The 16,401-nt window shown below is 43.7% G+C and overlaps 1 protein-coding gene across 2 annotated transcripts in view; it reads right to left on the reverse strand.

Moving 5' to 3' along the window:
- The window catches only part of L3mbtl4 (L3MBTL histone methyl-lysine binding protein 4), a 438,827-nt gene that overhangs the window by 292,162 nt on the left and 130,264 nt on the right, over positions 1–16,401 (reverse strand). For both annotated transcript variants that reach the window (XR_009586410.1, XM_060368214.1), the window contains exon 5: positions 9,366–9,457. Coding sequence is in view for 1 of the 2 variants with exons in the window: in XM_060368214.1 (XP_060224197.1) it covers positions 9,366–9,457 (92 nt within the window). In the remaining variant the exon portion in view is untranslated. The remainder of the gene's footprint in view (positions 1–9,365; positions 9,458–16,401) is intronic.

A 16,401-nucleotide genomic window follows, 5' to 3' on the forward strand; every position in this document is an offset into this window, starting at 1 on the left:
TCGGGCACTCTAAGCATAGATGAGAGATGAGGGCCAAGGAATCCTTAATGGACAGAACAACCAGAAAAGTGACTGTGGCCGTAGAGAGGTCAGGTCTGACCAGCAGGGCTCTAGGCAGATGGGTCCAGGGTAACAGTGTGAATGAAGCAGGCTCAGAGCAAGCAGAAACACTAAACAGCAAGAGGTTGAGAAGAACAAGGGCTCAGAGTTAAAAAAAAGACTAGGAAATCCCTGAACTAAACAAAGTGAAGCCTTTCTCAGACACCGTCAAAAGCCTCAAGAGATTATCCTGGAGAATTAGAAAATCGTCTGGAAAGCTAAAATGTTACGCTCAGGATGTGAGGCTAAGCACTGCACTCAGGGTCAGCCGCTTTGGACCCAGAGAAGAGCATGTCTGGTTGCATGCGGGTTGATGCCCCAGGTCCCGCCTTTGAGAAAAAGGTATCGGACGGGTCTGATGCTCTTTGGGTGGATGACACCCAAACGAACATCGGTACAAAGTCCCAATTTATTTCTAATATCAGAGATCAGACCTCTACTCTTGCCTGATGCATCTAAAACAAAAAGGGGGAACTGTAGAGAGCTGCGGAATGCTGTGCCTTAAAGATGGAGCTGGTTTCTGCCTTCCACCTTCCCGATGGTGAGTGCTCTCTGTCACGAACGAACAATTCCACATTTGGCTAAGGCTGAGGATCTGGCTTGCTTCCATGTATGTGGACCTATCTGCATTGCCCACATGGCATGCCTGGGTTGGCTACCCAGAGGCTATTTAAGCTGTGGGCTGGCTTTCCCCAGGGTCCAAGGATTGTTCAAGGTTTCTGAATAAACTGCATTGAAAAAATAAAATAAAATAAAATAAAAAAAGAAAATCGTCTGGTGTTTGGAGCTAAAGGTGAAAGGTCAAAGAGGTATGTCATGATCCTTTCTCCATAAAGTGATGGAAGAGGAGATAACCAAGCTTGCTAAATTAGCACCCTTGAATAAAAGAAAAGAAAGAAGAGAGGGAGGGAAGAAGGGACAAAAGAAGAGAGGGAGGGATGAAAGAAGGGAGAGATGAAGGGAGGGATGAAGGGAGGGAGTAAGGGAGGGAGAGAATGAAACTCAGCCAGTCTTCAAGGGCTTTACAACTCCACCGAGAGAGAGACGATCCTCAGCAAAACAAACAAAATGGCTCAAAATTGGAGGCCCTGGAGATGGCTCAGTTAGCAGAGTACCATGTGACTGACATCCCAGAACTGGGATAGGTAACAAGCAGATTCTTAGGACTTACTGCACAGACACTCTAATTGAATAGGAGATCTTCAGATTCGGTGAAAGTTTTTGTCTCAAATAATACGTGGACAGCAATTGAGGAAGACACCCAATGCTACCCTCTGGGACCCAGTGTCACCTTCTATCCTCCAGATTCACATATGCAAGAGTGCACACACGTACACCAGAGGAATGAAAGGCAGCCAGAGGTGCTGATACACAGGTGACACGTGGAGGCACATGTTGCTAAGGCTATGGGAAAAGCCATAGTTCATAGAGACAAATGAACACCTTCCGCTTAGCATGCGCGTGCGAAAAGAGGAAGATCTTAGTCCTAACTCAAGGCACTGGGGTGCCAAGCAAGAGTAGCAACAGAAAACTGCAGGGCAGGAACAAGAGTGGCCTTCCAACAGATGCACGCAGAGCCCACTGCCCTCTGCAGTTACCGAGCAGGCTGACCAGGACCCTAAAGCATGCTCATTCACAAAGACGCTAAGCCTGGAAGGCAGCTCAACTGGGAGGCTGAGCTAAGCATGGTTTACGTACCACTTGTGGAAGATGAGAGCTCTGTGAATTTGGGGAGGTGGCAGAAAGTCCTAGAGGGGAAGTGGAGACGTCACTACCTCCTAGGGGATGCTCATGGGAGAGATGGATAAACTGGCCCCGGAGGCCAGGCAGAGTCAGCCTGGACAGGAAATTGTCGGGGAGGAAAGGAATGCAAGAAGAGTGGGCCAAGGAGTTGCCAGAAACAATTAATACCAGAGGCCTGGCGAGGCTGACGTCTTCAGGAGGGAATGAACAGAGGAGGCTCTGTGTGTACCTCGCTGTGGAATCCTGGGGTAACTTGTGCAGCACGGTTTCTGCCAATGGCATGAGTAATTACTGGCCACAGTTCAGGATCTGGAAGGAGAAGTTAGACCAGGCAATGTCTGGCTGCCTGAGCTCGTAGATTCAGCACGTGACCCACGTGCAAGGCTTTGTGATCTTTATCCAGGAGCATGTGACACCTGGGGTGGGCACGAGCCTCCAGGGAGATGCTGTGCAGTGTGTATGGGAGGTGATGACAAGCTCGCAGGATTGGGGAGTGAGGACCCCAGGAAGAGAATGGCCAACAAGAAGCTTAGGACACCGAGGATGCTCAGGACAAATGTGACGCCAGAGGGAGAAAGTGGAGGAACTATTAGTCTTCAAAGGAAAACTAGCACTGTGTGAAGCTGTGGAAGCAAACTGCATGGGTACGTCAGCTAATGTGACCCAGGCCCACCTCTGCGGAAGGGGTTCAGCTATGGCCTACAGAACACGCCTGGAACTGAAAAGGAGGTAGTGGCCCCATGGAAGCATTTACAGTTCAAGGAAGTTGGAAAAAGCATCACGGGTTGAGAACATGGCTGAGTGAGGAAAGGAGGAAGCACAAAGATGTTACACAGAGGCACAGGGCAACAGACCCACCTGCTTCTCTCCTAAAGCAAGAATAGAAACAGTCGAAGCAACACAGCATAAACTGCAAAGGACTCCCTCTTGATATTCAATAGAAAGGAGAGGGAGGGTCGACAGAGAATGCCAGAAAGCTGGAGGGCAGCAAGTCCACTCACAGTCCTGCAGGAGGGAGATGATGGCCAGGTGAAGGGTACCAGGGAGAAGCGGCTGAGTAATATGGCCAGAGAGAGGAGCGAACCATGAGCTACTGAGGAAGTTGTATCATCTGTCCCACCATTAGCAGGGTTCCAAAGGTCATTTACTCATTTCACGAGCAGCCTCTCAGGCCAGGGGCAGGTGTAGCCCAGGCACAGCATGGCAGAGGGTGGCAGCTGCAGCAGGCAGGACAATGCCCCGAAGTTACACTCAGGTACTGATCTAAGAAGCTGAATATGTCAGCACTCACGGCTGACAGGATTGGGTGGATATGAGTCCCTGAGGCATCCCGAGATGGGAAGGTTGTCCTGCCTTATTGAGGTGAGCCAGTGTCATCGCAGACTCCTTATCAGAGGGAGGCAGGAGCACTGGAGAGGGAGATAGGGCACTGAAAGCAGAGATTAGAGTGTTCTGGCTTATAAGCCAATGGGTGTGGGTGGTCAGCGAGCACCCCAGGGAGGAAGAGACCCTCCCCAGTGTTGCAGACGGAAGGAAGACCTGCCAGACCCCTTTCAGACTGCTGACCTTCTGAACTGCCAGATAACAAACCTGAGCTGTTGCAGACCGCTGAGCGTGTGGCAATTTGTCACAGCATCATTGTGGGCCTAATACTGCATATTTGCTTTATGGAATCAAGATAAACCTGTATTATTATCAAAATATGTAAGGAAGTCCAAAAGACTTTTAACTTTTCTCATAACGAGTTTTACTTTTTTTTTGAACACCAAATGTTTCTTGAAACACAGAAGTGTACCTTCCTTGGTGGTGTTGAAAGGGTTAGACTAACTTTGTAACCTATATGTCTTCTAAAGCCTATAGTTTTGAGTTTTAGGTCCAGGTTAAGCTAAAGCCTCTTAGTACCTTTCCAGAGAGTGAAGGAATGTGACCCTATCTGTGAGGACAGATATAAAAAAAAGGGCAAGCAAGCAATGACCTTTACTCAGCAAAAGAAGGACCAGACCCTTGTCCTTGAGATAGCATTTCTTAGCAAGGAACCTAGACTTCTTCTGAGTAGTTTTTGACCTCCAGCCAAGAGCCCACAGCCCTAATCTTCAAGGATGAGCTAACCACCCCCACCTTCAATTGCAGCTGCATCCACACTTGGCAGGACTGGCCAAGCTTGAGCACCTAAGACTAGCCAATTATCTTACTTTATAACTTCCTCATCCAATCCTAAATTGCCAAAACTCCAACTTCAAATTTCCCGCAATTTTTCTTTTAAAAACCTAAAGGCCTTTGTCTCCCGGTGCCACTCTTTGCTGACCAGCAGGGGTGACCCCGTTGTACAATGGTTAATAAACCTCTTGCTTTTGCAACAAGTCTTGGTCTGGGGGAGTTTCTGGGAAGGGCGCGATTGAACTCCTGAGCTGTGAGACCCCAGGTCTTACAGTGTCTAATTCCTGTTTGCCTGTTTTGTTTTCCTAGCTGGTAAGACAGGAACACTGCATAAGTTAAAAAGCTGCAGAGCTAGCCTTTGAGCTGGTGACAGGAAGGTGGGGTGCAGTGAGATTTGCCATTCAGGACCAGATATGCTCCTCAAAACAGGTGGCGTATGGTTTAGTGTTGCAGGGGGAAGGCAGACAGCGGGTGTCTGCATCTCACCTCTCCTTTACTTCTACAGAATAGGGAGGATGCTATCGCGGAGCCATTTCTCCCGCCTGAGTGAGCTGGGCAGGGAGGCTCTCAGCAACTGTCTGTGAAGAAGCCAGAGAGAGCAGGGTGTCTGGCGAGGCTTCTTGAAAGAAAGAGGCTTCAGGGGCAGGGCACAGGGCTTTCCGGGTGACGCGGAAACAAACTTGGATGAAGACCGGACAGCCAAGCAGAAGCAGCTTGGGAGCAGCTCTGCTAAATGCAGAAGATGCTGTGTCCAACTGTAGGTTCAGTTACAGACAGATAATGAGGACTGGGGCTGTGAGCAAATATGGGGACTGTAGGTCGTGAGCAAAGAGGCAAAAAGAACGCCTGAGGAAGGTATATGTGCTGGCAAGGGTGGTGGCAGGAAGAATAGGAGAAACTATTTTCTTTTATCATTATTATTATTATTATTAATTACACTTCATTCATTTTGTATCCCCCCCATAAGCCCCTCCCTCCTCCCCTCCGATTCCACCCTTCCTCCCCTTTCTGCATGCATGCCCCTCCCCAAGTCCACTGATAAGGGAGGTCCTCCTCTACTTCTTTCTGACCTTAGACTATCAGTTCTCATCAGAAGTGGCTGCATTGTCATCTTCTGTGGCCTGGTAAGGCTGCTCTCCCCTCAGGGGGAGGTGATCAAAGAGCAGGCCTATCAGATTGTGTCAGAGGGAAGTCCCTCTTCCCATTACTATATAACCCACTTGGACACTGAACTGCCATGGGCTACATCTGTGCAGGAGTTCTGCTGGAAACAGCCCAGATGCCCCTCAACTGAAGAATGGATGCAGAAATTGTGGTACATCTATACAATGGAGTATTACTCAGCAACAAAAAATAAGGAAATCATGAAATTTGCAGGTAAATGGTGGGACCTGGAAAGGATCATCCTGATGAGTTGTCCCAGAAGCAAAAAGACACACACGGTATATACTCACTCATATAAACATACAACATAGGATAAAACCACTAAAATTGGTACATCTAAACAAACTAAGCAAAAGAGAGGACCCTAACTAAAATGCTCAGTCCCCATCCTGAAAGGCAAAGAGGATGGACATCAGAAGAAGAAGAAAACAGGAAACAACCTAGGAACCTACTACAGAGGGCCTCTGAAAGCCAGAAGAAGAAAACAGGAAACAACCTAGGAACCTACTACAGAGGGCCTCTGAAAGCCTCTGCCCTACAGACTATCAAAGCAGATGCTGAGCCTGATGGCCAACTGTAGGGCAGAGTAAATGGAATTTTATGTAAGAACTGGGAAATAGTAAGAGCTGGAGAGGACAGGAACTCCACAAGGAGAGCAACAGAACAAGAAAATTTGAACACAGGGAACTTCCCAGAGACTCATACTCCAACCAAGGACTATTCACGGAGAAACTATTTTCAATACCAACCTTAACAAAGGAAGAAACAGTATTTCAATTTTCAAATGAAATCAAGATAGAGACATCGTATCTCACCCATAACGTCTTTAAGCCTGGTCTCAACAGCAGATGTTTATATCCTTGTTTATGAGTTACCCCAGATGGTGAAATAAATTAAAAATTATGAGACAATCCATTTGATCTGATACTAAAAGAAATTTAAATTAGACAAGTAGATTTGGAAACAAAATGTGTGTATAAGTAAAATAGGCGTGTTTTCCCTAAAGTAACGTACATACATTTTTGTGGTTGAACATGAATTTAATTTTCAGGGTTGAAGTGTGCATGTGTGTGTGTGTGTGTGTGTGTGTGTGTGTAGCTTTGGTATATCTTCTAAAACTTGAATATTAGGTTGGAAGTCACATTAGCAGTGAACCCCTACTTTAATGTTTTTAGAGCAGTCATCCAGGCAAGAAATGCAAACTACTTTGTTCTAATTTTAACACTCAGAGGCCGAAGGACCTCATTACAGTGGCTAGCGCCAACAACATTATTATAATATTTGCACACTGAAAGGAACATTAACAGTCGAGTGTCAATATAAAATTGAGTTCAGCTCCCTCTTGGAAGGCTGACATGAACCTTCTGTCTTTTCGATGGCATTGAAACTTTCAATTACAAGCGTGTTTATTCATCTTTAAAATGCTCAAGTGTCAAGCTGAAGTAACATGAGGTCTGGAGCACAGGCATCTCCAGTCATTAAGAGATCAAGGTGAAAACAGTAGCTTCATTCTTTTCCTCACTTGGGGCCAAATAAGCCCCTATTTTTTTTTTATCTCATCTGATTTTTTTTTCACTCATCCAAATTTGGATCATTTCCAAAAGTGATCCAAAATATCATTTCCCTGTTTCTTCTCCTCCCTCCAACTCCTTATGTGTTCTCTGTGTGTGTGTGTGCCTCTCTCCCTCCCTCTCTCATAATCATGGCCTCATTTTCTTTAATTATTACAGTTTTACATACACACAGATAAGCGCATAGATATGTAAACGCCTAACAACATGCTTTAGAGTCTAACTTCTTTCCCAAGTAAGCAACAAGATTCTGAGCAGTGTATTAACCCTTTGGTGCCCCATGCTCTCTACATGGCATTTGACACACTCTGAGCCTTAAACATGAGTGACTTCCTGCCAGACTGGAGGTAAAGATAGAGGCAGCCAGCATGTCCATCGGATTTGTTTGCTGTACACTAATGCTTTGCTGTCATCTTCAGAGTTGACAGATGTTAAAGTTCAATCACATTTCACAGTCATCTCATTAGCCAGACGACCATGAAGGAGGACCCGGTGCTGACCAAGCGGTTTCACTCAGCTGCACCTATCTCCTCCCTCCCTGGGGAAGCCTGGCTGCCCTTTCCTCACTCCGCGCTTTCTGCTACCACTTCTTCCTCTCCCTGAAATCCGAGGGACAAAGACTCATGCCTGACAGCCCAAATACTTGGTTCCCAACACTGCTGCAATGATTCGCTTCAGCAGAAAAGTGTCCCATTTTCCCCTGGGTGTCGTTTTCATTAACACCAAGCCATGAGGGGAAATTTGGAGGGAAAGAAAAACTTCACTCTGCAACTATCTCTGCAATGGCTGATGAACCTTTTAAAATCTTCCAGAATAAACTCTAGTAAAAGCAATACACTCTCTGTCTAAAGAAACACAGAAGAGGGACAGAGACTCTGACACTTTATTTCCTCCAGCCTAAATTCATCTTGCTTTGCAAGCACTTACACTGTACACTGATGCCTAGATACCTAACGTCTTAAACCCGGCTCAAGGACCCTGATCCGAGGATGCAGTACAACTCTGTTTTCTAAGGCACCATGCTCTCTGCAGGCAATTTTGCCACATGTGATAAACATGTAATAACGTTTCAGTCATTATTCCTTCAGCAGCAGCTTCTAGTTACCTTATGGCTCTGGATAGTAACACTATCAAATCTAGGTACAGAGTCTCCAGCTTTACCTGTGCCCTGTGGTGCACATCATATCCCGGGTGCGTCCAGACTTCATCTGCCCTCAGGCATCTATCCTCTGCTGGGCCACTCTGTCCATGGACATACAATGATCCTACACCCTGGGTATGAGGTAGGCACAGGCAGAGGGGGAAAGGCTGTTTTGGTCCAGGCCACCTTCTTTAAAGACCCTTCTCTTCTCAGAAGTAACAAAAGTGTCTCAGAAGTCACTCAACATTATGAGATCATACACGCCTGCTCATCGCAGAGACTACGAGACACACAAGAAACAGAGACTCACCTGTCTGGCACTTATGATGATGCTAGGGACTCTCATAATTGTGACGGGATAAACACCCAAAGTCTCGTCATGAAACAGCGAAAGGAAGAGGGTGGTAGAGTACTTAGCAAGACCTGCACTTCCCTTATGCCCCGCAAGGCAGCAGACCTCAGAGCCGGATGCAGAATGCCCCAGGAGCCTTCCTCATCATGTTTCCCTGTCATGCTCCCTGAGAGTCTGCTTGGCAGGTCTTGAGAATACTAGCACTTCTGTGCTTTCCATCTGAAATGCAGATTTGGCTATAACCCCAACTCTAGATGCTCTCAGTTTCCATGATGCAGCCTTCACACTAGTTCATTATGGAAGCCACTAACCTACACGGCAAAAATTAAATAAAAATGTTTATGTTTGTTCACTGTGAGGTACCAGGACTTGGGCTCTCTCTCTTTTCCTTCCTCTTTAATGTCCTTTCTCCCTATCCATTGCTACATCCGCAATTATAATTACTGGTCCTTTCACCAGCAAAAGATGCCGGAAGCATCACAATAGATGCCATGAGAAGTATAGCAAATACAAGGTTCACCTCTCACAAAAGGTTAAAATGCACCATAATGATGTAAATTTTAAGTACACAAGAGTCCTTGAACACAATCATGAGGCTCTGGTGCCCAAGCTTTCAATCAAGCAAGTCTGTCCTAGTTGGAATGATGTAATCTGGGGGTCCCACTGTCTTTTTTATCTTAATCCACTACTGTAACTCATCACATGAAAATAGATTTATGTAACATAACCCTTGAACGGACACAAACAAATGATATACAGCTAAGAAAATGAAGATTTGAAGACAGACACAGAAGGTGACACTTATGTGCAAACTGTATTCTATGTACTTTGTGTTCAACTTACCTAGCCCTCCAAAATCCAAGGAAAGGGATAAGTCTCTTTAATATCTTACAGGTGAGGAAACCGAGGCACAGAAAGGTTGAATGACTTGCCTAGAAGTCACAGAGTTGGTAGGTAGCAGTGCTAGCCTGCAAACCCAGCTCTAGTATACAAGGCTGAAACACTAAGGTTCTGAGTAGCTGTGATGAGTCATTTCCTACCCCTGCCCACAAATTCACTGATTTAAGCTATAGAGGCAAAGGATTTCATTTCAGTTGAGTTTCCTAATTAAATCCCCTTGAAAAGACTTAAGTCTGACCTTGGAAAACAGCTCAACTGGTGCGGCCACAGCATTCCATTCTTTTAAGTATTGGTCCCAGGACCAGGTTTCCTGTGTAGTCACACAAGGTTCTAGAAGAGAAAATACGACACTTTTCTTGAAGCAACCCTTTACGGAATAAAAATAGAATAAAATGTAACTGAAGAGAAACTCAAAAAGCAGGCTGCTTAAGATGGGGATCATAAAAGCCGCAAGTACTCAGGACATCACCCCTCATTTCCTGTAAACAGGAACCTTCCCCCATCAATGACTCCTCACTGAGCTTCCCCTCTCAGGAGTTAAGCTCATGGACACCCTTCACATAGGTTACAGTTGGCATCCATAAAGACGCTAGCAGAAGATTTTTAATCCCCTCCTCTCACCTTCACGCTGCTTTTGTTGGGTGTCAGTTGGTGTAAGCATCTAAAGGCAATGTGATGATATTCGTCAACTGCCTTGCTTTGGACATGGCAATTCTTGTAGAAATTTGTCTTAATGGGCTCACAGTAGACCACCAAGGTGAATAAACACGGGACTTATGCTAGTTCTCCACAAGGTGACAAAACACAAGAAATCAGCTAACTTTCCATCATGGAGCTAATTAGATGCTTTATATGGATTTCTCACTTAATAATAATTCACAACTGTCTCAGGGCATTCAAAGGTCATGTAAACAATAGAGTGCCAAGGAGGGAAAAGCAGTTTTGAAAACAAAACTTTCTTTTGAGGAACATGGGGTAGATTAAAAGATGTAGAAAGGATAGTTCTCATAAAGTCAGCATTAGGAACTAAATATTTTATTTTCCAATGATCCTCCTGCTCTGAATTTTATGCTTTCAAAATTTTGTAGATGAATATTTGAGAGTCAAAATTCAAACTTAACATTTTTTATTTTTATTTTCTTTTTATTAATTACAGTTTATTCACTTTGTATCCCAGCTGTAGCCTCATCCCCCATCCCCTCCCAATCCCACCCTCCCTCTCTCTTCTTCTCCTATGCTCCTCCTCTAGTCCAATGATAAGGGAGGACCTCCTCCCCTTCCATCTGACACTAGCCTATCAGGTCTCATCAGGACTGGCTTCATTGTCTTCCTCTGTGGACTGGCAAGGCTGCTCTCCTCTCAGGTGGAAGTGATCAAAGAGCCAGCCACTGAGTTCATGTCAGAGACAGTCCCTGTTCCCATTAATAGGGAACCCACTTGGATACTGAGCTGCTGTGAGCTACATCTGTGCAGAGGTTCTAGGTTATTTCCATGCATGGTCCTTATTTGAAGTATCAGTCTCACAAAAGACCACTGCACCTGGATTTTTTGGTTCTGTTGCTCACTTTGTGGAGCTTGTTCCCTCCAGGTCTTTCTATCTCCCCCTCCTTTCATAAGATTTCCTGCACTCTGCCCAAAGTTTGGCTATGAATCTCAGCATATATTTTGATACCCTGCTGGATAGAGTCTTTCAGAGGCTTTCAGTCATAGACTCCAGTCCTACTCCATGACTGGTGGGAATGTAAACTTGTTCAACCACTTTGGAAATCAATCTGGCACTTTCTCTGGCAAATAGGAATAGTGCTACCTCAAGATCCAGCTATACTACTCCTAGGCATATATCCAAGTGATGCTGAAGTATACAACAAGGACATTTGCTCAACCATGTTCATAGCAGCTTTATATGTAATAGCCAGAATCTGGAAACAACCCAGATGTCCCTCTGTTGAAGAATGGATACAGAAATTGTGGTACATTTACACAATGGTATACTACTCAGCAATTAAAAACAAAGAAATCATGAAATTTGCAGGCAAATGGTGGGATCTAGAAAAGATCATCCTGAATGAGGTATCCCAGAAGCAGAAAGACACACATAGTATATACTCACTTGTAAGTGGATATTAGACATATAATATAGGATAATTATACTAAAATATGTACACCTAAGGAAGCTAAGCAAGAAGAAAGACCCTGGGTAAGATGTTCAATCTTAATTCAGAAAGGCAAACAGGATGGACATTGGAACAGGGACAAACTTACCAGTTTAAAAAAATAAAAATTCAGCAAAAACCAACAATGGCTTTAAAATTACAGTTTGTGCCTCTAGAATAATCAATGAAGAAAGTAGCTGTGTGCTAATAAATGTCACTAGTAAAGTGTGCACTGACAGAAGTGCAAGGGGACAAAACAGAATTAACATGGGGGAAGGTTATTTCACACAAACACACATAACACATATATGTAACAGAAACACACATATATATGGTGATTAAGAGGTTATCAAATCCTGTATTTATTTAATTGAATGCTTTGACAGCTAAGTGTGTCATTAAGAGTTCATAGAATCCTTTGTGTCCATATTTTTGCTATTTGAGATATAAAATAATGTGGGCACGAGCAGCCAAGTATGGTATCATCCCATTTATCTGTGGAGTTTAAAAAAGAATCAAACTCAGAATCAGAGAGCATAAAGACGGTAACGAGAGGTGGAGAACAGTAGATGGAAAGGAGAGATGCTTGTTAAAGGGCACGGCTTCAGTAACCTAGGAGGAATGAGTTTTAGGGACTTATCAAATAACATGGTGACTACAGCTGATATTGCAGACTTCAAAGCTGCTAACACACATACACACACACGAGAGAGATAGAGAGAAAGAGAGAGAGAGAGAGAGAGAGAGAGAGAGAGAGAGAGAGAAGGAGAAAGAGAAAGAGAAAGAGAAAGAGAGAGAAAATTCCTGTGTTCTCGCCTTTAAAAACTGGTAATTAGGTCAGGTGACAGATATGTTAATTATCTTTAATTAATCTTTCTACCATACAAACACATATCGCAATGCCCCATTAAGGCCCAGAAGAGCGCTCAGCTGTAAAGCGTTTTTCCTGCAAGCCTGAAGACCTGAGTTTGATTGCTGTCACCCCCTTGAAAGTGCTTGTTGTCCAGTGCCTGGGAGGAAGAGACAGTCAGATTCCTGGGGCTTTCTGGGTATTACCCAAATTGGTGGTCTCCAGGTTCAGTAAGAGTGCATGTCTCAAAAGAAAAAAGAAGGTAGAGGACAGTTGAGAAGACACCTAACCTTGACCTCTGCCTTCCACGGATGCAGCCTCATTCACATGCACTCACATGAACACACACACATATATATAAAACATACACGTATATTATATATTGTAATAATTTATATATTCTAAATATAATATACATATGTTTACATTATGATATGTAAATATATAACATTATATATAAATATATAATATACATTTGTATCCTAATAAAGTGTTTGACAGTTAAAAATAAAATAGAAACATAAACATATAAGATACAGATGTCTGTATGTACTGCTTATCTAATCACACATTTATAAGGCATTTTCTGTGGGCTAAGTACTACACACATGTGTGCCAACAAGTACAGACATACATAGGAAAGAAATCTGAAAGAGACAGCAAAATATTAACAGCACTTTTACATGGACAGTAGGATCAAAGGAAATATTCATCCCCTACAGAATTTTCAACAGTCAAAACACTCTACAAAATTATTACTTTAACACACACACACACACACACACACACACACACACACTTGAAGACACATATGTAACAGGGCTGAGTGCAGGGGAAAGTGCAGATGGTTAAAGGCTGGAAGAGCATCCACGCTGGCAATGAGAAGCACTAACAGCTCAAATCTCCCAGGACAATAAGACAACCGGATGGAACCACCGACAGCAACCTCCTGCTCTGCAGGCATGATTCACACAGACATTAAATATTTAACTTTAAACTTAAATTCTTTGTGAGTCTCCTACTATACAAAGAGGAGCAATGACTAAAGTGGAAGCCTATGCCTGGTCTGGCAGACGAAAAGACAAAACAGGAATTACTTTCCTTTAATACGCGTATACATCATTGACAACAAAGGGAAATCATTTAAGTTAGGGCAACATTGCTCACGTCTAAAGTGTATACGTACAGACTGTTCGCTAACATCCATGTATCAGTCATACCATTAGCTACTTGCCGCTAAGAAACACTGCTAGAGTATGAGGAAGCGGTTTCATCATCAAACAAAACGAACGGAACTGTGAGTGTTGGCTTCTCTAGTTCTCCTGGCATACCAAGCCATCCTAACACAAGCGATGTAGGCACCTATAGCGTCTTGCCCCATCGCACCGCTAAAAGCTCTGTGGCTGCTTCGGTATCTCGCAACATGAGATGTTTTCATTTGCTTTGCAGAGAAAGCAACATGACAAACCCTGATGATGTTCTAGGAAGATTACTCAACTCCCCTGTTTTCACACAAGCCTTTTACTGCATTACAATTACGTGCTGTCCAAAAAAAAAAAAAAAAAAAAAAAACCTACAGCAGCACTGACAGAAAGCAAATATAGATATCTCATTTTCTACAACAGCTGGGTTCTTAAAAAGACTCTGTGTAATTTCTCAATTTAATCATATTTCCGATTGTCATACATTATCATTTTGCCCAAAGTAAATCATATCTAAGGCTTCCTATTATGATTACATAAGTATGCAGAGAACCTTTTAGCAATCATCATAAAAGGAGTACATAATATCAGACAATAGAAACTTCCAATGAATTAAATATTTTAGCAGAGCAAGAGCATTTACTCAGGAATATGGTGCCCACAAGGAAATGGAATGCACACCACTCAGGAGCTCCACAGCCCATGCAGAGCTCTCCCACCACCAGCTCCAGATTCCTCTTCCTTCTCTCTCTCACCATGTGGTTTCACTAGTTCCCTCAAGCCTTACTTTAGCTGAAGCTGAACACTGTTTATTTTTAAGTGTTCAAGGCAGGCAGGGCCTTACCATATAGCCCAGACAGGCCTGAAGGTTGGATCCTCCTGCCTCCACCTCTGCAGTGCAGAACCACAGATGCACCAGCTGTGTTTGTCTACTTTGAGTTAGAATACAAGCATAGAAAAGGACAGCAAGTCCTCGACTTTGCTCTTCACCATCTTGCTAGCTGTTATCCTAGAAACCACACTGGAAACCAGTGGAGACTGTGGGTTTCTAAGTTATTGATTGGTTACTTAGACTGTGGGTTTCTAAGTTATTGATTGGTTACTTATCTGGCTGTGATGCTTGTCTAATGACTTAAAAAAGGTAGACATAATATCACTTTGGGCCTTCACAGTGAGTTCAAGAGCTTGGCATGGTGACACATGCCTGTTTGTAAACCTCATACTTGGGAAATAGGGACAAGACAATCAGGAAGGTCCAAGGCCAACCCCAGCTGTAGAGGATGTTTCAGGCCAGCCTGGGCTGCATGAAACTCTGTCTCAAAAACAAGCAAACAAACAAGCACACACACCCCCAAAAAAAAAACAAAAAACAAAAGACAAACCAAAACCAAAAATCAAGCAAGCAGAAGAATTCAAGGGAATCTGCTTGACTAACCGTCTTGGAGAGGAGGAGCCGATTATTAGATGCACTGTTTCTGCTTCAGTGTCTATTACTTTCTATGCAGCTCTCTGGAGCATTCCTTAGATACGGCATCTGTTTCAGAGAACATTAGATATACGTATGGATTTGCAAATCCTACATCTCATTTCTTTTCACTCCACTCACTTTCTATAGAGAAGTCTTCTAATTGTTGCTCTTCTGGTCAGTACTATACGACGTAGAAAAATACCTTTAATTGTATACTCTCTGTCACTTAGTAAATACTGAGTATACGGCGGTTGGTGAAATACGTGTTGCAGCACAGATGTGATGTGTGTATATGTACACATAAACATATATGTGTACATTTCCATTCATACTGTGTGTGAAGGAGAGAGGGCGACAGAGAGAGATACACACAGAGAAAGGAGAGAGACGGGGAGGGAGAGGAAGGAAGAGAGAGGGAGGGAAGGGGAGAAACAGGAAGGGAGGGTAGCAGGCCTGTCATATTGCTGAGGCTGGCTATGGATCCCTGGGCTTTAATGCTCTTCTCGCCTCTGCCCACCAAGTAGCAGGGACTGTAGATTTTTTTCAGCATTGAATCAGCTTCCACACTGAATATTAGATCAAAAACTCTGCTCTGTAATTGTACCAGTGGTCGGGGAAGTCACGCAGCTGGAGAAGTTTTGACACAGACTGTTCCTGGCCTCAGCACACCCGCCATCCAGGGCTATTCCACCTCCGTGTGCAGTCAAGACATCACAGAAATGCACACCCAGTCATTAACATTTTAGCTTAACAGCACTGTAAAATTAAGTCTGCCAGCACATTCATAAACTCAGTCATTGACAGCGGTTTAGTGAACTTAATTAAAAGTTCCAAAAGTTGGGTTTATACATATTTATAGCCAAAAGGGTGTTAATATCTGTTGACATATTCAACCCTAATCCAATATTTTAGTCTATGAAATTAAAAAGGAATAACTGCAGTCTTAACATTAGCACAAAATGGGGAAAATCAACTTATCCAAGCAGAAGTCAAAACAAGTGTGGTTACAATAGGAACATGGTTATTATTTTGTAAACATTCACTGAGCATAGTTGAGCGTAGTTTATATGTATATTTCACCAGAAGTGTGCATGCTTACACATGAATAAAAGCATAAACCAAAGAAATACAGACTAAGGTGATGAGGGCTGTCAGGCTGCACAGACCTGGCACGCTGAAAAGTGGGTTCTTCCCTGCATTGAATCAGTTTATTACACACTGAGAGAGAGCTCCAGGGGCCAGCATCCCACACCCCAGGCACAAAGCAACACAAAGGGAAGACTGTATCCTGCAACATGTATGGTCCGTCATCCTGCTGGTGAGGGCGCTTTAGATGCTGTATGGCTGCGATGCTCTAGCCCAGAGCCAAACCTCTAGATTCATGAACATCTCCCAACATCCTCGGAACTGGGGTGTGGTGGGTAATGGTGTGAATGATGGCTCCTGATGGCTCCTGGAAAATCAGGGCTCAAAGGGAAGGGGGCATGAAGGAAAAGATATCTACCTGCCTCTCACGCTCTCGTATACCTCAGAATCCCAGGGATTTCTTTTTTTATTTTTATTTTATTTTTATTTTAACCACAGGTCATTCACTTGTATTC

The sequence above is a fragment of the Meriones unguiculatus genome, chromosome 15 (assembly GCF_030254825.1).
Source record: "Meriones unguiculatus strain TT.TT164.6M chromosome 15, Bangor_MerUng_6.1, whole genome shotgun sequence".
Taxonomy (NCBI): Eukaryota; Metazoa; Chordata; class Mammalia; order Rodentia; family Muridae; genus Meriones; species Meriones unguiculatus.